This window comes from Eleutherodactylus coqui, chromosome 1 (assembly GCF_035609145.1).
Source record: "Eleutherodactylus coqui strain aEleCoq1 chromosome 1, aEleCoq1.hap1, whole genome shotgun sequence".
In the NCBI taxonomy this organism is placed as follows: Eukaryota; Metazoa; Chordata; class Amphibia; order Anura; family Eleutherodactylidae; genus Eleutherodactylus; species Eleutherodactylus coqui.
Window position 1 is genome coordinate 389600963 of NC_089837.1, and position 20430 is coordinate 389621392.

Below are 20430 nucleotides of genomic sequence, written 5' to 3' on the forward strand. Positions count from 1 at the left end.
AGGGGTTTGAGGCCAAGTAAGAAAGTAAAGAGTGCATGCGAGCTGTGCATGGGTGAGGGATAGGAGAGAGGAGCTGATGTGAATAGAATGCCTCAGAGGCGGATGTTGGAAAGAGGTTCTGAAACTGAGAGCAGAGGTGACAGCATTAGTGATAGCTTTGAAGTGCAAGGCATTTAGGCAGAGTTTGTGGCCTACCTGTCTCCTGCCTTGTCGAACTGCCACGGTCAGATTGCATAACATACTTGATAAAGTTCATACTTCATATAGCTCATATTCGTGAGGCAGCCACTCGCGTGCCTATCATGCTTACACTGATTTTTTTTTTTTATGAGGCCTCATGTCCACGGGCAAAAGAAGAATTAAAATCCGTAGCGGATTTTAACTCTTCTCCCGCCCGCGGATTCGCACCCCATAGGGATGCATTGACCACCCGCGGGTAGTCAATAAAAGGGAATTAAAAAAAAATGGAGTATGTAAAAAAAAAACACGACATGCGCCATTTTCGTGCAGGTCTCCCACAGGCCTATGGAAGCCGTCCGGATCCGCGGGAGACCTAAAATAAGAATAACTTACCCGCAACGGGCTGGGCACGTCTTCTCTTCCTCATGGCCGGACCTTCTTGCTTTGGCTCGGCGGATGTGCCCGGCGCGTGCGCGCGGCACGCTGCCAACGTGCTGCCGGCGTGCTGAGTACATCCGCCAGCCGAAGAAAGAAGATCCGGCCGTGAGGTAGAGAAGACGTGCCCGGCCCGCTGCGGGTAAGTTAATTCTTATTAATTCTCCATGTAGAATCCATAGCGGGCCTGATTTTCCCCGTGGACATGAGGCCTGAAAGTTAAGGTACAACTAGGAAACAGATAGGAGTGGCTAATCAAGTTCCAATTGACTAGGCAGCTGACTTTAGCATTGCAAACCTACTGACCATAGGTGGGGGGGAGAATTTATTGCTCTCCTTAGATGTTTGTGTATATGTATATATAATAAATGATTAGCAAAAAGGGGTTTTCAATTCAGATTTTTTTCCCATAATATGTGTATAGTGAAAAAAAACTGAATTGAAAAACCTTTTTGTGCACTTTTTCTTTATTTTCTAAAAAAGCATTACTAAAATACATATTTGATATTGCCACATCCTTGAGGGCCATACAATTACCTGGGTGCACTTGTTTTATTCCACTCAAATGCTTTAAAAAAAAAAAAAAAAAAAAAAGGCCTAGTATCGTTTGTTCATTTTGCATACCCCCCCGCCCCACCCCCCAAAAAAGAAAGAAATGCTAAAATTATATGTACCCCAAAATACAGCCTCCCACACAGAGAGTAAGCCCTCATATGGCTATGTTGGCAAGAAAGTAGGGAATTTCTATTATTCCTATAGTTATTGTAAATGAGGAATTACTGACAAAATGCTTTAGTAGAGAGCAAGACCCTGCGAGTGTCTGATTTTGACCTGTTGTTCATACGTGTAGTGAAGTAAATGACCCTGTAATGCCTTTTTAGTTTTTTGTAGCTTCAGATCCTACAGTGAAAACAGACAGACTTTGGCATGACAAATATACTTTACGGAAATCTATGATTCCATCGTTCATCACCATGGATCAGTCTAGAAAGGTAAAGTATTTATTTTGATACTTAGTACTGTCGAAAGTAATTTTTAAACCAACTGAATACTAATTTCCTCTTTTGGTCTTCAGAACCTTAGGGATGTGTTTTTTGTTTTTTTTTGTTTTTTTCTTCTTTCCTGTGTTTGTGTTTTTTGTTTTTGGTGTTCTCCGCTGTTCACTAATACTTTTAGATTTTTTTCTTCAAATTTTTCACCTTTTAATTCCTTTTACATTTGTTTTATATTCTTCTGCAGTTTTTAGCCCCAGAAGGGACAAGAATACTGTATTTTGAATATGAGGTGTTTGATATATTTTCTTGGGACAGCGATTTTACAGTCTACTGTAACTGCGGCTGTCAGTCATAACTACTTTTTCCACTTTTTTTGTACCTCTACCTTTTAAGGCCAGGTTCACACAGGACAAAATTGCCGCGGAATCTCAGTGCGAAATGTCAGCAAGGCAATTCTGCCTGCGGCTCCTAATCCCGGGATTAGCTAGCAAAGTGAACAGGATTTTGCAAAAATCTCGTCCACACGCTGCGGCCAATCCATTGCAGCCATGCTGAGCGGAAACTGACAAATGCATGCAGAATTCAATTTCGCGGCATGTCAATTCGTTTCTTGTTTCCACAGCGGCCTCTCTATGGGGAGAGAAAGCTGCAGCGGAATGCCAATGGCAAAACCGCTCCAAAGCCGTGCGGTTTTTCGGTACAGTCATTCCGAGAGAATTCCGCTAAAATTCCGTCCTGTGTGACCCCAGTTTTAAGGGTAGTGTAAGAGCGCGTTTTTTTTTTTTGTTGTTTTTTTTACTTTTTATCCAACTATTTTTTTAACTTTATTTTCTTTATTAAGGAAAATTTGCACAGTACATAATAAAATCATATGGTAAACAAACTCGGTATTGCAAATAGTACATACTGTGTTGTAACTTGCTTGAACGTAATAACATAACATTTTCCTTGTACATTTTTTCTTTTGGGTTGCGATAAACTTAAACAATTAAACTCAAACCGTCTATGCCTATTGGATAAATTCTTTATGAGATGGAACTCTGCGTTTGCTATTTGCTTAGTAAATGGGGGCACAGGAGAGCGAATGGGGGGGGGGGGGGTGGGATGGAAAGAGGGAACATGAGTCTGGGAGTTCATTCTACAGATAAAGTGGAATTGGCATCCAGCCAGATATCCCATATTTTTTTAAATTTGTTTGGGCAGCCTCTGTTTTGGTAAATAATTTTTTCGTAGGAGATTACTGTGTTCACCGACCGAACCCAACATGAGATCGTAGGGATTCCCGCAGCCATCCAATAAGTAGCTATTGTTTTACGCGCCAAGAATAAGGTCTTCTGCAGGAAGGTGCGGGTGTGGTACGGCCATTCCTCTTCCTCCAATAGGCCAAATAGGATCGTCTTAGGGTCCATCCCAATATTAAGGGGGGATGGTAGTAGTGAGTTTATGAAGGATACAATCTCAGACCAGAATCCATTTACCAGGGGGCAGTCCCAAATCAAATGCCAGAAGTTAGCTTCTGGCTGACGGCATCTATGGTAGGAGTTTGAGGAAGAGTTGCCCATTTTATATAGACGGCTGGGTGTGAGGTATGCTTGGTGGATAATATATAGCTGGATCAGTTTATTGACGACTGCAGGGGAAACTGAGAGATGGGATTCGGATATATCTGTCCAGTCCTCCGGTGTTAAGGACGGAATGGCTGTCTTCCATCTATCGTAGGCTGAGGGCGGGTTATGGTCGGTTTTGGCTGAAAGGAGGTGCGTGTAGAGCACCGAGATTAGGCCCTTGGGTCCCTGGGATCTGAGGATACCAATTGTGGGGTATTTGGATATGTTTGTGGAGGTAGGTGGGAATTGGGAGTTCAGGGCGTGCCGCAACTGAAAGTATCTAAATAGCTGAAGTTGTGGGGACTGTGTTTTTTCCCGCAATTGGTTAAATGTTAGGAGACTCCCGTCTGTATATACGTCTCCCACCGACACCACTCCAAAAGACCTCCAATATTGGGGGTCTGGGACTGACTGGAGGGCTTTAAGGCCGGGGTTGTTCCATAAGGGAAGTTCGCACATTACTCCTTTGTATTGTTGGATGGCCTTAGCCTCCCTCCACACCTTTAAAGCTAGTTTGTGAAGTGGCAGTATATCGGGAGGGTTGGTATGTTCTGGGAATTCCAGGAAATTTAAAAGGTTGTTACCTTTTACTTGTTTTGCCAGGTATTGGTCAGCGATGGGCATTTCCCGTTCTAGGAACCAGCTCCGGACGTTGCGTAGCTGTCCGGCTAGGTAATATACATGCAGGTCTGGGAGCGCCATTCCAGCCCGCTCCTTCGGTCTTTGTAGGGTCGAAAGACTAAGCTTGGATCGTGTGGAGTTCCAAATGAAAGATGTAGTGAAGGAATTGAGGGCTTGAAAGATGCGTTTGGGTACAATTATTGGCATATGTTGTAGTACATACAGGCATTTAGGCTGAATCGCCATCTTTATCAGGTTTATACGGCCAGCTACCGAAAGCGGTAATTTGGCCCATCGCACTAGTTTATTTTTGACATTTCCGAGCAGTGGGTCGATATTATCTTTTATGGCGTTGTTTGGATTTCGGGACATATATATTCCCAAGTATTTGAAAGTGGAAACCACGGCTAGGTTATATCTGGCGACACAAGGGTCTATTATTGGGTCGAGATTTGTATATAGAATTGTGGACTTGGGCCAGTTGACATGTAGACCCGATAGGTGGGAAAATTTATCAATTTGGGTCATAGCGTGGGAGAAGGAGGTTATAGGGTCTGACAAAAATAGGATTGTATCATCCGCATATAAGCCCACTTTACTTTCAAGGCCCGCCCATTTAATGCCAGTTACTTCAGGGGTGCTTCTCAACCGGATTGCCATGGCTTCAATGGCCATGGCAAATAGTGCCGGGGACAGCGGGCAGCCCTGACGGGTGCCTCTTGCGAGGCGGAACTCGGTGGATGGTATGCCGTTTACTATCACGTTGGCGCTTGGCGATTTGTAAATGGTTTTAACCCATTGTAAGAATTGGGGGCCAAACCCAAAGCGAACCAGGCAGGCCTCGAGAAAAGTCCACTCCAGCGAATCGAAGGCCTTCATTATGTCTAATGAGACCAATGCCCAGGGCATGTTAAACTGTTTGCCCAGTTGAATTGCTGTCTGTACTCTCCGTATGTTGATTGTTGTGGACTTTTCTGGCATAAAGCCGGTCTGGTCAGGGTGTATAATAGATAGGATTACTTGATTTAGTCTTGTGGCCAGGAGTTTTGTTAGGATTTTGTAATCGACATTTACCAGGGATATGGGTCGGTATGAGCTGTAGTCTGTGGGGTCTTTGTCTGGTTTCAAAATAACTATAATAGATGCTCCGTAGAACGAGGGCGGAAGGGATTGGTCTAATTGGGCCTGTTGCAATGTTTCTAATAGCAGCGGGGCCAGTTGTTCATCATATTTCCGGTACATTTCAATCGGGAGGCCGTCCGGGCCTGGGGCTTTATTAGATGCCATGTCTCGGATTGTCTGCCGTATTTCGTCTAGGGTGATTGGGGCCTCCAGGAACTCTACCTGTTCTACGGACAATGTTGGAAAGGTCAGGTCACTCAGGTAGTCTAGGATATCTGCCTTTGTAAAATTTGTGGGTGAGCTATATAGGTTAGCGTAGTATTCTTTAAAACGATTTGTGATGGCTGGGGCGTCAGTCAGCTCCGCACCATTTTGATCTTTTATCTTAAGGATTGTGTTTAGGTGTTTCTCGTGTTTAATCAGATTGGCTAACAAATGGCTGGATTGGTTACCTAGTTCGAAGTAATATTGCTTCGCAAAGAATAATTTACGTTTGGCCTTAGCGTGAACTTGGTGTTTGTAAAGGCGGGAACAACTGAGCCATGCTTCTTTATTAGAGTCCGTGGGGTTATCAGTGTAGGTCTTTTCTGCCTCAAGTGTCTTGCTTTCTATCTCTCTGTCCGCCTGGGCTGTGGTTTGTTTGATATATGTAATGGCTGATTTAAGGAACCCCCGAAGGTATGCTTTAAGGGTATCCCATCTCAGGGCCGGGTGGGTATTGTTATTGTGGGCATCTAAGAAGAGGGATATATGAAACGGAGTTTGGTCATCTGGGCCCAACAATTTGAGCCAAAACGGGTGTAGTTTCCAGGTAGGCAAAATTTTGAGTTGGGGAAATTTCAGTGTTAGGAGTATCGGACTGATATTCCCCGCGGACAATGTGCTACATCTGAAAGATACACCGCCACTTCCGCGGAGCTGAATATATAGTCAATTCTCGAGAGGGAGTTCTGGCCGGGGGAGTGGCAAGTATATTCCAGGATGTCGGGATGATGTAGCCGCCAGAGGTCGACCCAACCCACACTCTCGGTTATCTGTCGGAGGGAGGAGTTAGTGCTTGTATTTGTGTTAGCTAGGGCGTAGAATTTGTCTTTGGTCGGGTCCATTACCAGGTTAAAGTCTCCCATGCAGAGTACTCCTACTGAGGAGTATTGGTGTGCGAAGGACACAGCCGTCTGAAGGAGGGAGAGGTTATTGTGTGGTGGATTATAAATACATAAGATGACATATGGTTTGGAATCTATTTCTGCATACACAAATATCGATCTACCCTCCGGGTCTTTACGGACATTAATAGGGTTCCATCTTATGGATCTGTGTATAAGCAATGTAACGCCTCTGGAAGAGGGGGTGTGAAAGGAGTGGGCCGCCCACTGTACCCACGGCTTCTTAAGGGTGTCGACTCTGTCCCTAGTGAGGTGGGTCTCCTGCAAACACACGATATGGGGGTTTGTTTGTTTAATAAAGGAGAAGACTTTCCTGCGCTTAAGGGCTGTGCCGAGACCACGTACGTTCCAGCTAAGATATTTAAAAGACATTGGTATCGGTGTAAATATAGGTCTCAATCGGCGCCCCCATAATTGGGGGAGGACGGGGGGAAGGACTTTGCAAGTACAGAGCAGTGGGGGTCATTGGCATAGACAGTTCAAAACATATAACAACAATTGTCTCAAAACAGTTTAAACCATTGGTTATTAGCATCCTGTCTGAATATAAACGTAGGAACCCTAAATTAGGGTTCCGGTAAATCTAAAGACAGGAGTCGATGAAAACCTTAAGCTACCAACTATCTGTAGGTAGCTGATCTTACTGGGGGGGAAAGGGTCCCAGTGGCCTATGGGTGGCTGACTTTGTCTGGTGAACTTAAATTATTAAATTGAAGTAACGTTGAGACACGGGAGGTCCCGGGCTACAGGTCCGCGGCATGGACGGCCGGCACACCACCAGTAGGTCAGGGGGAGTAGTAAGCTTCTCAGCCACATTTCAACTTAGTATACATATTTATACATGTTATGGATTGGCGCCTCTTGGTGACACCGGATGCATTCTGAGCCATTCCAGAGCTTCAGTAGGAGAGTGTAAAAAAATTACTTTTCCCTCTGCGGCAATGCGCAGACGGGCTGGGTATGCCATTGAATAGGGGATATTTCTATCCCTAAATTTCTTTTTAACCTCCACAAAGGTAGCTTTTTGTTTTTGCAAGTCCGCAGAAAAGTCAGGGAAGATAGATATCACTGAGTTGTTGTGTTTGAGTGGGCCTTTTAATCTGGCTTGACGTAGGGCGGCGTCACGATCCCTGCAGTTAAGAATTCTTGCTAGAAACGGGCGTGGGGGTGTGCCCGGCTGTGGTGGTTTCGCCGGGACACGATGAGCCCTCTCCACGGCGAAGTGGGCAGAGAAGGTGTCTTCGCCCAACAATGATTTTAGCCAATTTTCCGCAAAGAGTTCTGGTTGTGAGCCTTCTGTCTTCTCAGGTAGGCCGATTATGCGTAAATTATTGCGGCGCGCCCGATTTTCAAGATCATCGGTTTTTGCTTGGCAATATTCCGCTGTTCTCATGGCTTTCTTGACTGTTGCGGGGATTGGACGCAGGGAGTCCTCCACATTCGAAATGCGGTCCTCCATCTCCCTCACCCTGCCGCGCATATTTTGTAAATCTTGTCTCAGGAGGACTACGTCTGATTTGACCTCTTCTATCTTATCTGTAAGGGCGGACTTGCAGGTGTTAATTGCCTCCAGGAGTTGACGCATTGTTGGTTCTGGTGGCTGCCCAGATGCATCTTCGGTTTCTTTTGTTTGAGCGGGTCGCGTCACTCGAGGGGTATGCTCCGGAGTTTCAGTGTGTGAAAATTCTTTCAGTCTCTCTGCCGCAGGGCCGCTTTTTGCGCGCGTGCTCATGTTCACGGGCAGTTATTTAACGTGTTTGACTGAAAGCGCAAGCGGTTTCTTTGGTGATGTGAACGTGTGGGTATTTCTAAAGAAGATTACTTGCTTATGGGGCTGGTTAGTCGATCCGGTAGCTTGTGAGGGTTCTAGTAGAGAGTTTAGATTGTTATTATCTCTGGGGGCCTTACTGTCACAGAGTCTCGATCGTCTTCCGGAGTTTAGCGTACTGGTAAGATGAGTTATCAATATAGGGAGATATTTTATTTTGGGCTCCGGTCAGTTCAGGTAACACAGCCGGATAGTCGTCGGGTCTTAGCGGCCTCCTCTGTAGCGGTTAGGGGGTCGCAACTGAGCCGCAGAGGGGAGAGTCATAGAGTGGGGAGGAATTTTATGTTTTGCTGGCTCAAGTCCAAATTAGTTCGGAGGGGATGGGGTTTCTCCTCTCCAGGCGCTTGGCGTCTAGCTCGGCGGCGTGCCGCTGCTAGGTGTTGTCCCCCGACCTTTGTCCCCACTTACGATTTTGTCGCCGGCTCCGCTGGGCCGGATCACGGTCGGCAGGTCGTCTTGCCCCCGGCGTCCAGCCGGGTGTGGTGAGTTGTGTTCACTGCGGTGGTGAAAGTGCCGGGCGGTGATGAAAGAGTCACGGTTCTCGGCAGCTCCGCGGCAGACGAACCGCTGCAGGGGAATCGGGAGTTCTGTCTCTCCGCGGCAGCAAGGGGGCTTTGTTTCGCCGAACAGCCAGGAGCAGCGCGTTCCCAGGGATCGTCAAGCCCAGTAACAGGTGCCGGGACCGCCCGGACGGCCGTTCCACCAAGCGCAGTGCATCGTGTCTTCACGGCAGCGGAGGAGAAGGCGCCAGCCGGTCAGTCAGGCCGTTCAGACCGTCAGCTCACGGTCCTCCGCGGACCTCGTGTCGGCCGGGTTATCTCAGGTGGCAAGTAGGTGGCGCAGCCGGGTGCAGGAGATCTCAGTCCCTCAGGAGGTGTCCGGTCTCCGGGCCACCGGTCGCTCAGGAGCGCAGGGGTTAACGTTCATTCAGTCCCCAGCAATGCGCTCCGGGAGGCAAGGAAGCCGCTCGCGCCCCCCCCCCCCCCCCCCCCCCCCCCCGCGGTCGGGCTCAGGTTTTCAGCGGAGGTACTCTCCGCGGCGGCAGGGAGGGGGCACGGGAGGAAGCTCGGAGGCAGCTGCTCCTCAAGACACAGCAGCGCCTGTCTCTCCGCAGCGCCCAGCCGGGACGGCGAGCGCCCGACCCGCGGGTAGGAGGGGAGGGGGATTTGCAGCAGGAGAAGGAGAGATCGCTTATATCTCCTCCGCGGTCGGGCTCAGGCGCTCCGGCGGCGGCGCTCACAGCGGCGGCAGAAGGGGCAAATCTGGGAGGAGATTCGGAGGTGGCTGCTCCACAAAGTGAAGGATCGCTCGTCTCCTGCAGCGCCCGGTCGGGACGGCAAGTATGTTCGCCGCGGGAGGGAGGCTCCAGGCGGCCGCCCGGACGGCCGGGGCCGACGGTTCAGCTCCGCAAGCGCCGACTTGTTTTTCGGAGGGAGAGGAGAAGGGCAGCTCTGTCCTCCAGAACGGTGCTCGGCGGGGTAAGTCTCTGGCGCTGCCACTCTGGACGTCGGCAGCGGCGGGAAGCAGACAGGGCGTTGGCGCGGTCTCACCTCCGGGCCGGTCCACGTCGCTTCACAGCACGCTCGGCGGGTCCAATCAGTCCCGGTTCCGTCCCAGCCTCTTGCAGCAGGTTTTAGAGGACTTTTTTGTCCTATTACGGCACCCTAAGGTCAGGATTCTTGCAGGATTAGCTTTTCCCCTGGGGAGCACCTCTCAAGTGCGACTTGCCATGTTGGTCGCTGGCCACGCCCCCCTTTTTATCCAACTATTTGATGGAAAGAAAAGTATAAAGGTGCTAGACAATATTATATGATTTGCAAGGATTGTACAGTTCTTTCTTAGGCATGCACAGCGAAGTGATAATTTTATGTTAGTTTAGATAAAACTTGTTTTAAGATCGCTGACGATATCCAGCAGGTTGACGTGTTTTATTTTTAACTTATTTTTAGGTCCTTTTGATTGGGAAATCCATTAACTTTCTACATCAGGTGTGCCATGATCAAACTCCAACCGCTAAGATGATGGCAGTCACTAAAACAGCTGAGTCCCCCAAAGACGGTAAGGCGAAAATAGAATGGCATGTCACATTTTCAGAAGTTGTAAGATTAATGTAGTAATTTTGATATTTCTGGTATCTAGTGATAGAATTCTAGAACCAACGGCCATATTAAGGTCTAATGTTCAGACCACTTCTAACGGTACATATACTGATACTAGTTGGGGAAGTATTGAAAGTAAATCTTCACCTAGCTATATGATTAGCACAATTCAAATCTATCATCCTTGTAATTTTTTTATGTATTCAGTATGATTTTATGGGCAGTCATACTCACCTCACCCAAAACCTTGAAGTTTTCATTAAAAATGCTGTTGTCAGATTGGTGATTCTTAGTTTGTACCCCTTATTAAATACAAAATCCTCATTGGGTGTTTGAATTATTAACTGCTTAAGTACTACGTGCGTCATAAATTCACAAGCAGCAGTCCTGATCCTTAAAGTGGTTTTCCAGCACTAAAATGTTGGATTGATTGTGGTCTGACTTCCAGCATCCAAGCCAATCAGCTGGCTGAATGGGCTGTGGCGTTCTAGCTTTCCCATTTACCAGGCATAGCTTTGTAATTTCGGTAGTAGCAGTGTCTGGTCTTACAGCTTGGGGTCCTTTTACATGGAACGTTTATCGCTGGATCGTGCAAAACTGAGCGATAATCGTTCAGTGTAAACCCTGCCATGGCAACCAGTCAGGCTTTCTGGGATTATATCGCGAGAGCCCGGCAACTTCACAGAGGATGTGCGCTCCCTCTGTATACCCTTCCCATGCCGCGATCTACATAGATTGTGGCAGGGAAGGGGTTAAAAGTGGGGGGCGCATCTCTGATGCACCCCCGCTGTTGCAGCATGAGGGCCGTCTGTCACTGACAGCTGACTCCCGCTGCTGGATAGCGCAAGATCGCTTATGATCTCGCGCTATCCCCAGGACATAAGTTTACGCCCTGTTGTGGGAAGGGGTTAATAAAGTCTGACAACTATGTCTAGTAAATAGTGGTATTTTGATTTATGGTGCAAGATTGGCCTTTGTGTTGCTTTTTCCCCTGCTGATATCCACCACCAACTTTAACTTGTGTCAGTACAGCACAACCTGCAGATCAAAGTCCGGAAGGTACAAGACCTTGTTCACACAGCAGGTTCCAACACGGATTTAACACAGAATCCTGTGGGCATCATGAGCTTAATGTGCAGATTGCTACCGCCGCATCTTATAATCCACAGCAGAAACCTGCACCTGTGAACTGCCTTAAGGCCACTATCACACAGGTGCTTGTAAAACACTGCGTTTTTTTAATGCAGCGTTGACTGCGTTTTCAGCGGCGTTGATATGCATTTTCTGACAGTGGTTTTCGGCTGCATCTTCAGCACAGTTATAAAAGCAGCCAAGGAAGCTGATGATGACAGAACTAAAAAAACGCGTCAACCAAGTTCTACCGCGTTTTCAGCAGCACTGAAATTGCACCCAATTCATTTTAATAGGCACACCATCGTGTTTTAAAACACAGAAACGCATGAAAATAGAACAGACAGCACTTGAATAACGCTGCGTTAAAAATGCAGCATTTTAGCGCGTGTCTGAGAAGCCCCATCGAAATCAATGGTAGCGTTTGACAGCATTTAGCATTGTGCTGAGAATGCTGCGTTAAAACACTGGAAAACCGCCTGTGTGAGAGCGGCCATAGGGTGCCGTTACACCACTAATCCTCACAGTGTCCTGGTAATTGCCAAGCTGCATCTGGAGTGAGCTCTAGTAGTGGCTGCTAGCTCTTGCTTAGGAGCACCCTAAAATAGTTTACAATCACTCTAACATTTGGGGAAACGCTTGATGCTTGGGGTGTATGTAATGGATGTTGTACTACACAGTAGTATGTCATTAGTTTATCTGACATGTTTCCCTTTCACAAGTATTGTATTTCCAGTCAGCCTTGTGATGATGATCTTTTTTGTTGCAGCTGCCGACTTATTCACAGATTTGGAAAATGCATTCCAGAGTAAAATTGATGCTGCATATTTTGAAACTAGCAAATACCTGCTGGATGTCCTTAACAAGAACTACAATCTGCTTGAGCACTTACAGGCCATGAGGCGCTATCTCCTGCTGGGACAGGGCGACTTTATACGCCATCTGATGGATTTGCTAAAGTAAGTGGTATGTGTAATGATATGAATAATAAAATGTGTAATAATAAAATAAAAGATTGAACAATATCTTTGCAGCACGACCTATTGGATGGCAGCATTCCTTCAAATCAATGTCTCTTTAAACAAGTCTTTAAGACAATGATTGGGAATGGGAAACTAAGCTAGAAAACCATACACATACAGCTGGGGGTGGGGGCATCCAGAAGTAGTGTGAAGACACCTAGGAGGTGGGTGAGGAGATTTACGAGGCCATGCATGCTCCTCTGGATAATATATGCAAATAAGGATGGCAGCGTTCCTGCAAATCAATGTACAATAAATCATCTGTAGAAGTTTGTTGCATCACAACATGTCAAAAGTATTGAATAAAGATGTGTCCATCCATTATATACATTCCTTCATTGTTCGTGAAGTCAGATTTATTATCCAGATCATACCCAAAAGATAAAGAAAGGAAAAAGCTTAGTTCTACTATCTCTGCTCTGCTTTTCTCCCATCTGTGAAATACATGTACATTGCAGAGATACGGGGTGGATAAGCAGGCTCTGGAAGTGAGCCTGCTGCATACCCAGTGTGTGCCTGACAGCCGCAGTCAGAGCTAGCTGTGTGACAGCTTACATGCACGGTCAGTGCTGACCATGGCGTTTAAACTGTCAACCATAGGGGTTTGCCTCCTTGAACTCACTATTTCACCCCACCCATAAATTGATCGTACAATGCCAATGGTTGCCATGGCAGCTCAGAGCTAAGTGAAGGTTCACAGGGCTGCCATATATGCAGACATATTTAGCCCTACCTATGGCAGGGCGTAATGTGTGAGCATGAGAAATACAATATACTACAATACTGAAGTATTGCGATTTGTTTTATCACTTCTACAATACACTTCAAGTTCATGTCCACGAAGGGGACTAAAAAAGAATGTAAGAATAAAGTGCAATAAAATAGGAAAATAATTGAAAAATATTAAAAATAAAAAAAATAACTTTTTATCCAATTTTTACCACAAAACAATACAACAAAAAAAACATACTTGCCTTAGCCGTGTACAAAAATGCTTGAACTATCAAAGTATTGCGTTATTTAGCTCAGATGGTGAGTGCTGCCAAAAAACAAAAAATGCATAATGCCAAAAATGAGTTCTGTTTTTGGTAATTTTTATTTCCCAATAAAAAGTGATCAAAAAGTTGTGTTTATGCAGAAAATGGTTGCAAAAAGCAAGGCCTCAAACATTCCATTCGAGAAAAAAATAAAAGTAATAGCCCTCTAAATGGGAAGAGGAAAAGCATTTTCTGTTTAATAAAATAGTATTTAATTTTTTTAAGTGGTAACACAAAAACGCTAGGCATAGTAACAGAACAGTAATGGACCCATAGAATGAAATGAGCATGTAATTTTATTGGCAATTATATGGTACATTAAATGATACCATTAAAGGGGTTGTCCCGCGCCGAAACGGGTTTTTTTTTTTTTCAACCCCCCCCCCCGTTCGGCGCGAGACAACCCCGATGCAGGGAGGTAAAGAAAGCTCACCGGAGCGCTTACCTTAATCCCCGCGCTCCGGTGACTTCTCTACTCACCGCTGAAGATGGCCTCTTCCTCCGTGGACCGCAGCTCTTCTGTGCGGTCCACTGCCGATTCCAGCCTCCTGATTGGCTGGAATCGGCACGTGACGGGGCGGAGCTACACGGAGCCCCATAGAAGACTGCAGAAGACCCGGACTGCGCAAGCGCGGCTAATTTGGCCATCGGAGGCCAAAAATTAGTCGGCTCCATGGAGACGAGGACGCCAGCAACGGAGCAGGTAAGTATAAAACTTTTTATAACTTCTGTATGGCTCATAATTAATGCACAATGTACATTACAAAGTGCATTATTATGGCCATACAGAAGTGTATAGACCCACTTGCTGCCTCGGGACATCTCCTTTAAACACAACTCATCCCACAAACAACAAGCCCTTATACAGCTATGTCGGCAAAAAAGGGGCAATGAAAAAAAGTGAAATCCGAAAAAAGGCTAGTTAAAGCATTAAATCCAACATACTATTGCACCTCTGTGCTGTATACAAGGGCTGCATTATTGGATTTCAGACTAAATTCGCTTTATTTCATATTTAATGAAGTTTTTTTTCCTCCAGTGAGTGATAGCACTGGAAGTTAATGGCAAAGTACAGGATAGATTATGGGGTGAGGAGGTATGGTAACAAACAAGGAGTTGTACATGTGAGTGTAGTGTAAATGGGGGCACGGGTATACAGGAAAAGCTCTATGGGGTTTATGAGATTGCAACAAAAAATGAACTTCTTGCCCCAGAAATGACAGAAGTTTTACACTTTGGTCCACCGCTGTTGCAGCTCAGACCCATTCACTTTTCAGATTTACAGAGGTTGGCTGGGAAAAGCTAATGGCAAGCGCAGATAGGTGGTGTTTTTTCTTTCTCTTCTTTGTCGTTCCCTGCTCATACTACTATATCTCATGGTAACTTATACAAGCTGGTTCTCTCGCTAGGAAACCCAAATATTCCTCACTATCTTTATAATTTTTGTATGCTTTGCCCGGTTTCATCAGTGGTTGGGTTTCCTAGCAAAACAATCTCTCTGTATTTAGGCTGGTGATTTCACGTATACCTGTCCTTCCCAACAAAAACACTTAAGAATAATTTTGGTGATAAATTGGATCAATTAAGTTATGAAAGAGTAGTGACCTTACTGTAAGAGGGTGTTACATATGACACATTTTATTAAAATTACTGGCTTTTATTGAATGCAGTCAGAATCTTAAGGGGGATGGAGTATTTGGATTTTTCCAGTATTAAACTATTTAATCCATTGACAATTAACATGTTTACATTTACAGTTCTTGACGGAATGAGCAGTTTCATTTTTTTTAACATTAATTTCTGCTCATTCTGGCCTAAAAAGTCCAGTGGGCGGAGCTACTCACTGATTGACAGCTGTTTTATGTATATTGATACAAGGAAGGCTGTCCATCACGATTATGACCGCCAGCAGGATTTTGTTAGCAGGAAGTGAGCAGGACTCAAAAGGAATGAAATAAAAGTTATATAGTCTTGTGGAAGAAGGTGTAGTATATCAGCTTGCTCAGCTTCTCCTGCTCTATTCTGGACTGCTCACAAATCAGATTGCATGTTCGACATGACCGGTTAATACATATATTTGTTTTTCTCCTGCGCCCCCCCCCCCAGACCAGAGCTTGTTCGTCCAGCAACAACCTTGTACCAGCACAATCTTACTGGGATACTTGAAACTGCAGTCAGAGCAACCAATGCTCAGTTTGACAATCCTGAGATTCTCAAGCGCTTGGACGTCAGGCTTTTAGAGGTAATGTGCATTTGTAGAATAAACTACAATTAAAGCGGGTTTCCAATGAAAATACTTTTGATAACCTGTCTTCAGGATAGGTCATCAATAGTCAATTGGCTGGAGACTACCTCTGATCAGCTGATCAGGTGCCTGCTGACCGTGTCAGAAATGCACAGGGGTCGGAGCAGAAGCCCCTTCTCCGACCTCCTGTGAATTTCCAGCGCTTATACCTGAAAGTACCGCTCCCATTGATTTTTAACGAGCCCCTCTTATGTGCCGACCCTTGTGTATTTGCAGTGCTTGCAGCTTGTACTCGGTCGCTGGGGTTCACAGCAGTGGACCCAAGCTGATCGGCTATTGATGACCTATGCAGAAGATATCTCTTCAATAGTATTTACCCTGAAAAAACCTTCTAATATATAAACTTTTAAATTCATTTTATATTGTAGACCTATTTAAGTAGTGTATTCCCTGTAATTGAAAACTTCCAGTACATAAAAGTTCTTAGGTTGTACTTTTCCGTCACAATATAAGAAAAAAAAATTTTTTTGCTTCCATGCGTCAGTCATACCTGTACCTGGGAAAGCTGAATGCTAACCAACATGGCTTCGAATAGGGTTGTAAGCCGGGAATGGCCAGCCAGGTTATGCAGTTCAGTTTCCCTATACAACTAGGTTGATTAACTCTAGGAAAGCTAGTTGACAACACGGGCTAACTGGTTGTCAGCCAGAGGAGCTTGACAGACGCATTTCTGTTTATTGGCCATTTTCTTGATTTTAGGAGAAATGCACTTTAATTTTCTTTTAGATGAAAATGGACATGACTTTGACTAATTCTAGGGCCTGGTGAAAACGGCTTTATTTTCAAACCGTATTTAATTTAATTTCAAACCGTGTTTTCATTAAAATGTAATTCTTTACAACGGCGAAGCATGTTTATTTCTAATCTATAGCCAGGCACCATTGAATTTTAAAAGAGAAATTGTACAAATATCACTGATCGAGCGCGGCTACGGTGGAACGTTTTCTTCTAAAGTTGCAGAAAAAGAAGTACTTATTAAACGAACAGAAACAGGATGTTTTTTGGTGCATAATTGGCTGTGTGTCATGCAGAATACCCATGTATTAAATGTAATTTTCTTGTATTTTACTGTGTGAAAATGCACTAGACTAATACCTAGGCAATTGCATACAAATGCCTGCATCCTAAAACATTTATAGTGTTTAATTCAGCAGTACCTCCCTTGCCAATATAAAGTAATAAACAAACATCCTTAGAGCTGGCAACTAAAGTGCTGCTAGACAGAGCACATAATAACCTCAATTTTCTTTTGATGATTCAAATGGGGCCATTTACGAGAAATAAGAAGACATTATTTATCGCATTCATCTGCACTGTAAAAATCAAAATAAGAATCAAGGCCTCCTCTTTAAAATAAAACACTCTTGTTATTGAGAGTGCCTGCAAGCTAATAACTCAGGCGGGCCTTTAACAAAAAGGAGACTGAAATATGTCACAAGTCCAATCAGTTTCCCCCCCCTGTGCTTATAGTGTATATTGTTTATACTGTGTCTTTGTCAAACATATTTTTTTGTTTGTATTTGAGATATTCTTTCCTGCCATCTAATTGGCCACTCCAGAGCTTTCTGAGCAGACTTTTTATTTAATTTTTTTTAAATTCTGTTTTGGTGGAATTAATAGCAGAAAATGTGCTTTGTATTACACAAAAACAGCACTTTATAAAAGCTTTGCGGTTGGAATATTTTTGCCATCTAGCGTTTTAATAATTTCACGTGTTATTTGATTGCAGGAATACACTCCGAATGATTGCGCAAATGTGAAATACAGAAGCCTTTTCACTTCCATAATTAATAATGGTTTATGCATTCATGCTCTGCATCGATCACGGACATTTACAGTTTGCTTTTATTTCATATACTTCTCATTTGTGCTCTTCCAATATTGAGGATGAGCTCCAACATAGCAGCTATGATGCCGCCAAATCGTGACGTGTAGGTTTAGCATGAATTGCCGCCGACTCGAATTGGTTTCTAATGGCTGTCCGGTTTTGCAGGGAAACGGATGTTTTGCCCACAAAACTGTCAGGATTTGCTTTAACATTGCAGAACAACCAGTTTTGGTTTTTTTTACAGTCGCTCTGTGGGAACTCACACTTATTCTCTCCCTTTTATTAGTTTTTAGTTGCAACAGGCTTATTATTTTTTTAGGGGGGGGGGGGATTTTCTGGTGGGAATTACTTTTGGAAGAAGTTGAACTCGAAGACCTTAAGCATGGTTTAAAAAATGCAGTGTTCTTGGGTTTTATGTACTACAGTTGGGAGAAAAGAATGAGTGAACCTTTTGGAATTACCTGGCCTTTGGCATTGATTACTAATAAAATATGGTCTGATTATTACCCAGATCACAATTTTAGAAAGACACGATCTCCCTAAACAAGTAGCACCCAAACCATTGATGGCTTTTAATGAGCACATTCTGTAAACATCCACCGTGCAAAAGCAATACCCCAGAAGGTGTGTTTTTATAGCGACCTTTGAAGTTGGAGAAGCATTGCTAAAGGCCTGGGTGTGCATCATTCATGGTTAGGCGTTATTTACAAGCAGAGGAAATTCAAAACAGTGGCTGCTTTCTCTAAGAGTGGGCGTCCTGGTAAGATCCCTCCAGCATCCATACAAGAAGCAAGAACGTCTGGTCATGTGTTCATTATTCACTGAACACATGATATTTCTAGAACAACAGTATGAAGTAAACTGCCGCTGTCCAGAAGGAGAAAAAAGTATAAATAAAAACATTGTGGTCTGTCTTAAGTTTCCACTTGAATGTCTGGCTATTCCACAAGGCCATGACCCAAAACACACAAGTAAATCAACCAATGGATGGTTGAAGATGGAAACGTAAACCCTGTTGAAATGCTGTGACATTATTTGCAAGGCATCCCAGAAATATTCCTCAATTGGAACATGTTTGCAGGAAGTAATGTTCCAAAATTCCTCCTTTGCGTTTTGCAAATCTTATTTGCAGCTACTAAAATCATTCGGTGGAGTTAATTGTCTCTGAAAATTATTAAAGAAGCACTGCAGGTTTTTTTTTCTTCTAATTTTGGGGGAAATCCATCACAGTATCACTGCTGCGAAGAATCCAGTTCTGTAGCTCGTCTCCTCTAGGCTGTTTGCTTAGCATTTTTCTTCCATTCTCTAGGTCACATGACCAGCACTGACATAAAGCTAACCCATTAACTACAGGGCACAGAACGCTGTCAAAAGTCATAAAGAAAGACTTTCTTGCCCATAGCAACTAATCACAGAGCACCTTTCATTTTGTACACTGCTCTTCAAAATGAAAGCTTTGTTGTGATTGGTTAATGTAGACAAGAAAACAGGTTTTTCTTTATGGCAGTTGATGTAAAACTGACCTATTAAAGGAAACTTGTCACCTTGGAAGAACACCAAAAGCCAAGTTATGGTGCTGTTTGGGGAGGTGACTGGGAGCTGGAGAATGCTTTATTTATTTATTTTTTACACTTCTTCTCTCCCCCTTACCCTCCCTGTCCACAGACGAAGTCTCCGCACGTCTGAAAATCTGACTCTCTCAGACTGCTGTGTACGTGCTCTCCCCTAGATTTCTACGGGAAACTACGATCGCACAGCGGTTTGAAAAGAGTCCGATTTTCAAACCACATGTGGACTTCATTGACAGACAGTGGGAAGCGGGTGTGTATAAAAAAAAAAAAAAAAATCGCCCACCAGCTCCCTGTCACTTTCCTGAACAGCACCGTTACTTAGTTTATGGTGCTGTTCGGAGATGACAGGTTCCCTTTAAATCTGGCCCTTAAATTCTGGCCATTTAAAGTGAAAGCTATATGCTTTTAAAAGGCGATAAAACCTAAATTTGCAAAATAACTCGTCCTACAAAGCTTCAGAAATATCGCTTCACTGTTTTAAATAGCAATGTGTAAATCTGAAGTTTAACTAAAAGCAGCATTGGCGCAGGTAGGCAGAAAAAGGTACTGGAGTTCAGTTTGATGATTTACATGGACATTTGGAATCATGGCAATAACTGCAGGACACAGAGCAAAGTCAGAGTACTGCTCATGTGACCTGTAGGTTGGAAAATACAGAATACACCGTCTGGATAGCACTAGCTACAGAACTGGATTCTTCACAGCAGAGGTCAGTGATGTTGTGATGGATTTCCTCAAAATAAGAGTGCTTATTTAAATGTTTCTTATTGGTTTAGTTAGATGGTTTGCCTATAATTATGCCTTGAATAATAATCAGACCACATTTTGTTGGTAATCTATGCAAAAATCAAGATACTTCCAAAGAGATCACTTTTTCTTGCAACTGTATGGTCATTTTGTCTGTAAAGAACTCTTCCCTAATTTGTTGTGTTTTTTTTTTTTTATTCATGCTGTTTCTTTGTTTTTTTTTTAAATGAGTGACGCCACAGTCAAATGTTATAACTTGGCTCTTATGTTTCATCACCTTTTAGGTTTCGCCTGGCGACACTGGATGGGATGTGTTTAGTTTAGATTATCATGTAGATGGACCAATCGCCACAGTAAGTTACAAATAATCAAGAGAAAAGTAGATCCCTGTGCGTATTAAAGTTTGGATGCTACTGGAGGTCATTGGTTGCCTTACCTTTTTTAGGTCTATCTATTCCCCAGACATGTCTGTTTTAGTAAACATTTGCATTCCCCATAAAAAGCAGAACTGCTGGTTTATATCCTCTTAGAACTCTGTGTAGAGCCTTTCCCCTGCTTCTAATAAATAGATAACAGAGCGTTCTCGCTGTCAATGGTGCGTACCTGTATAGGCTGACAGTGTCTGACAGTACAAGAACACCCCATTGATTAGAATTTGTCGATTCCAACAATGGAAATCGTAGCCAAGCCAAAGCGATCGTGTTTTATAGTAACTTTTTAATTTGAAAATTTGGTG

At 44.1% G+C, this 20430-nt stretch overlaps 1 protein-coding gene across 1 annotated transcript in view; it reads left to right on the forward strand.

Annotated features, from left to right (window-relative positions):
* TUBGCP3 (tubulin gamma complex component 3) overlaps window positions 1-20430 on the forward strand; it is a 95255-nt gene that overhangs the window by 50478 nt on the left and 24347 nt on the right. The window contains exons 12-16 of the mRNA XM_066579722.1: window positions 1497-1607; window positions 9904-10012; window positions 11954-12143; window positions 15350-15485; window positions 19979-20047. Of these exons, the coding sequence (XP_066435819.1) occupies window positions 1497-1607; window positions 9904-10012; window positions 11954-12143; window positions 15350-15485; window positions 19979-20047 (615 nt within the window). The remainder of the gene's footprint in view (window positions 1-1496; window positions 1608-9903; window positions 10013-11953; window positions 12144-15349; window positions 15486-19978; window positions 20048-20430) is intronic.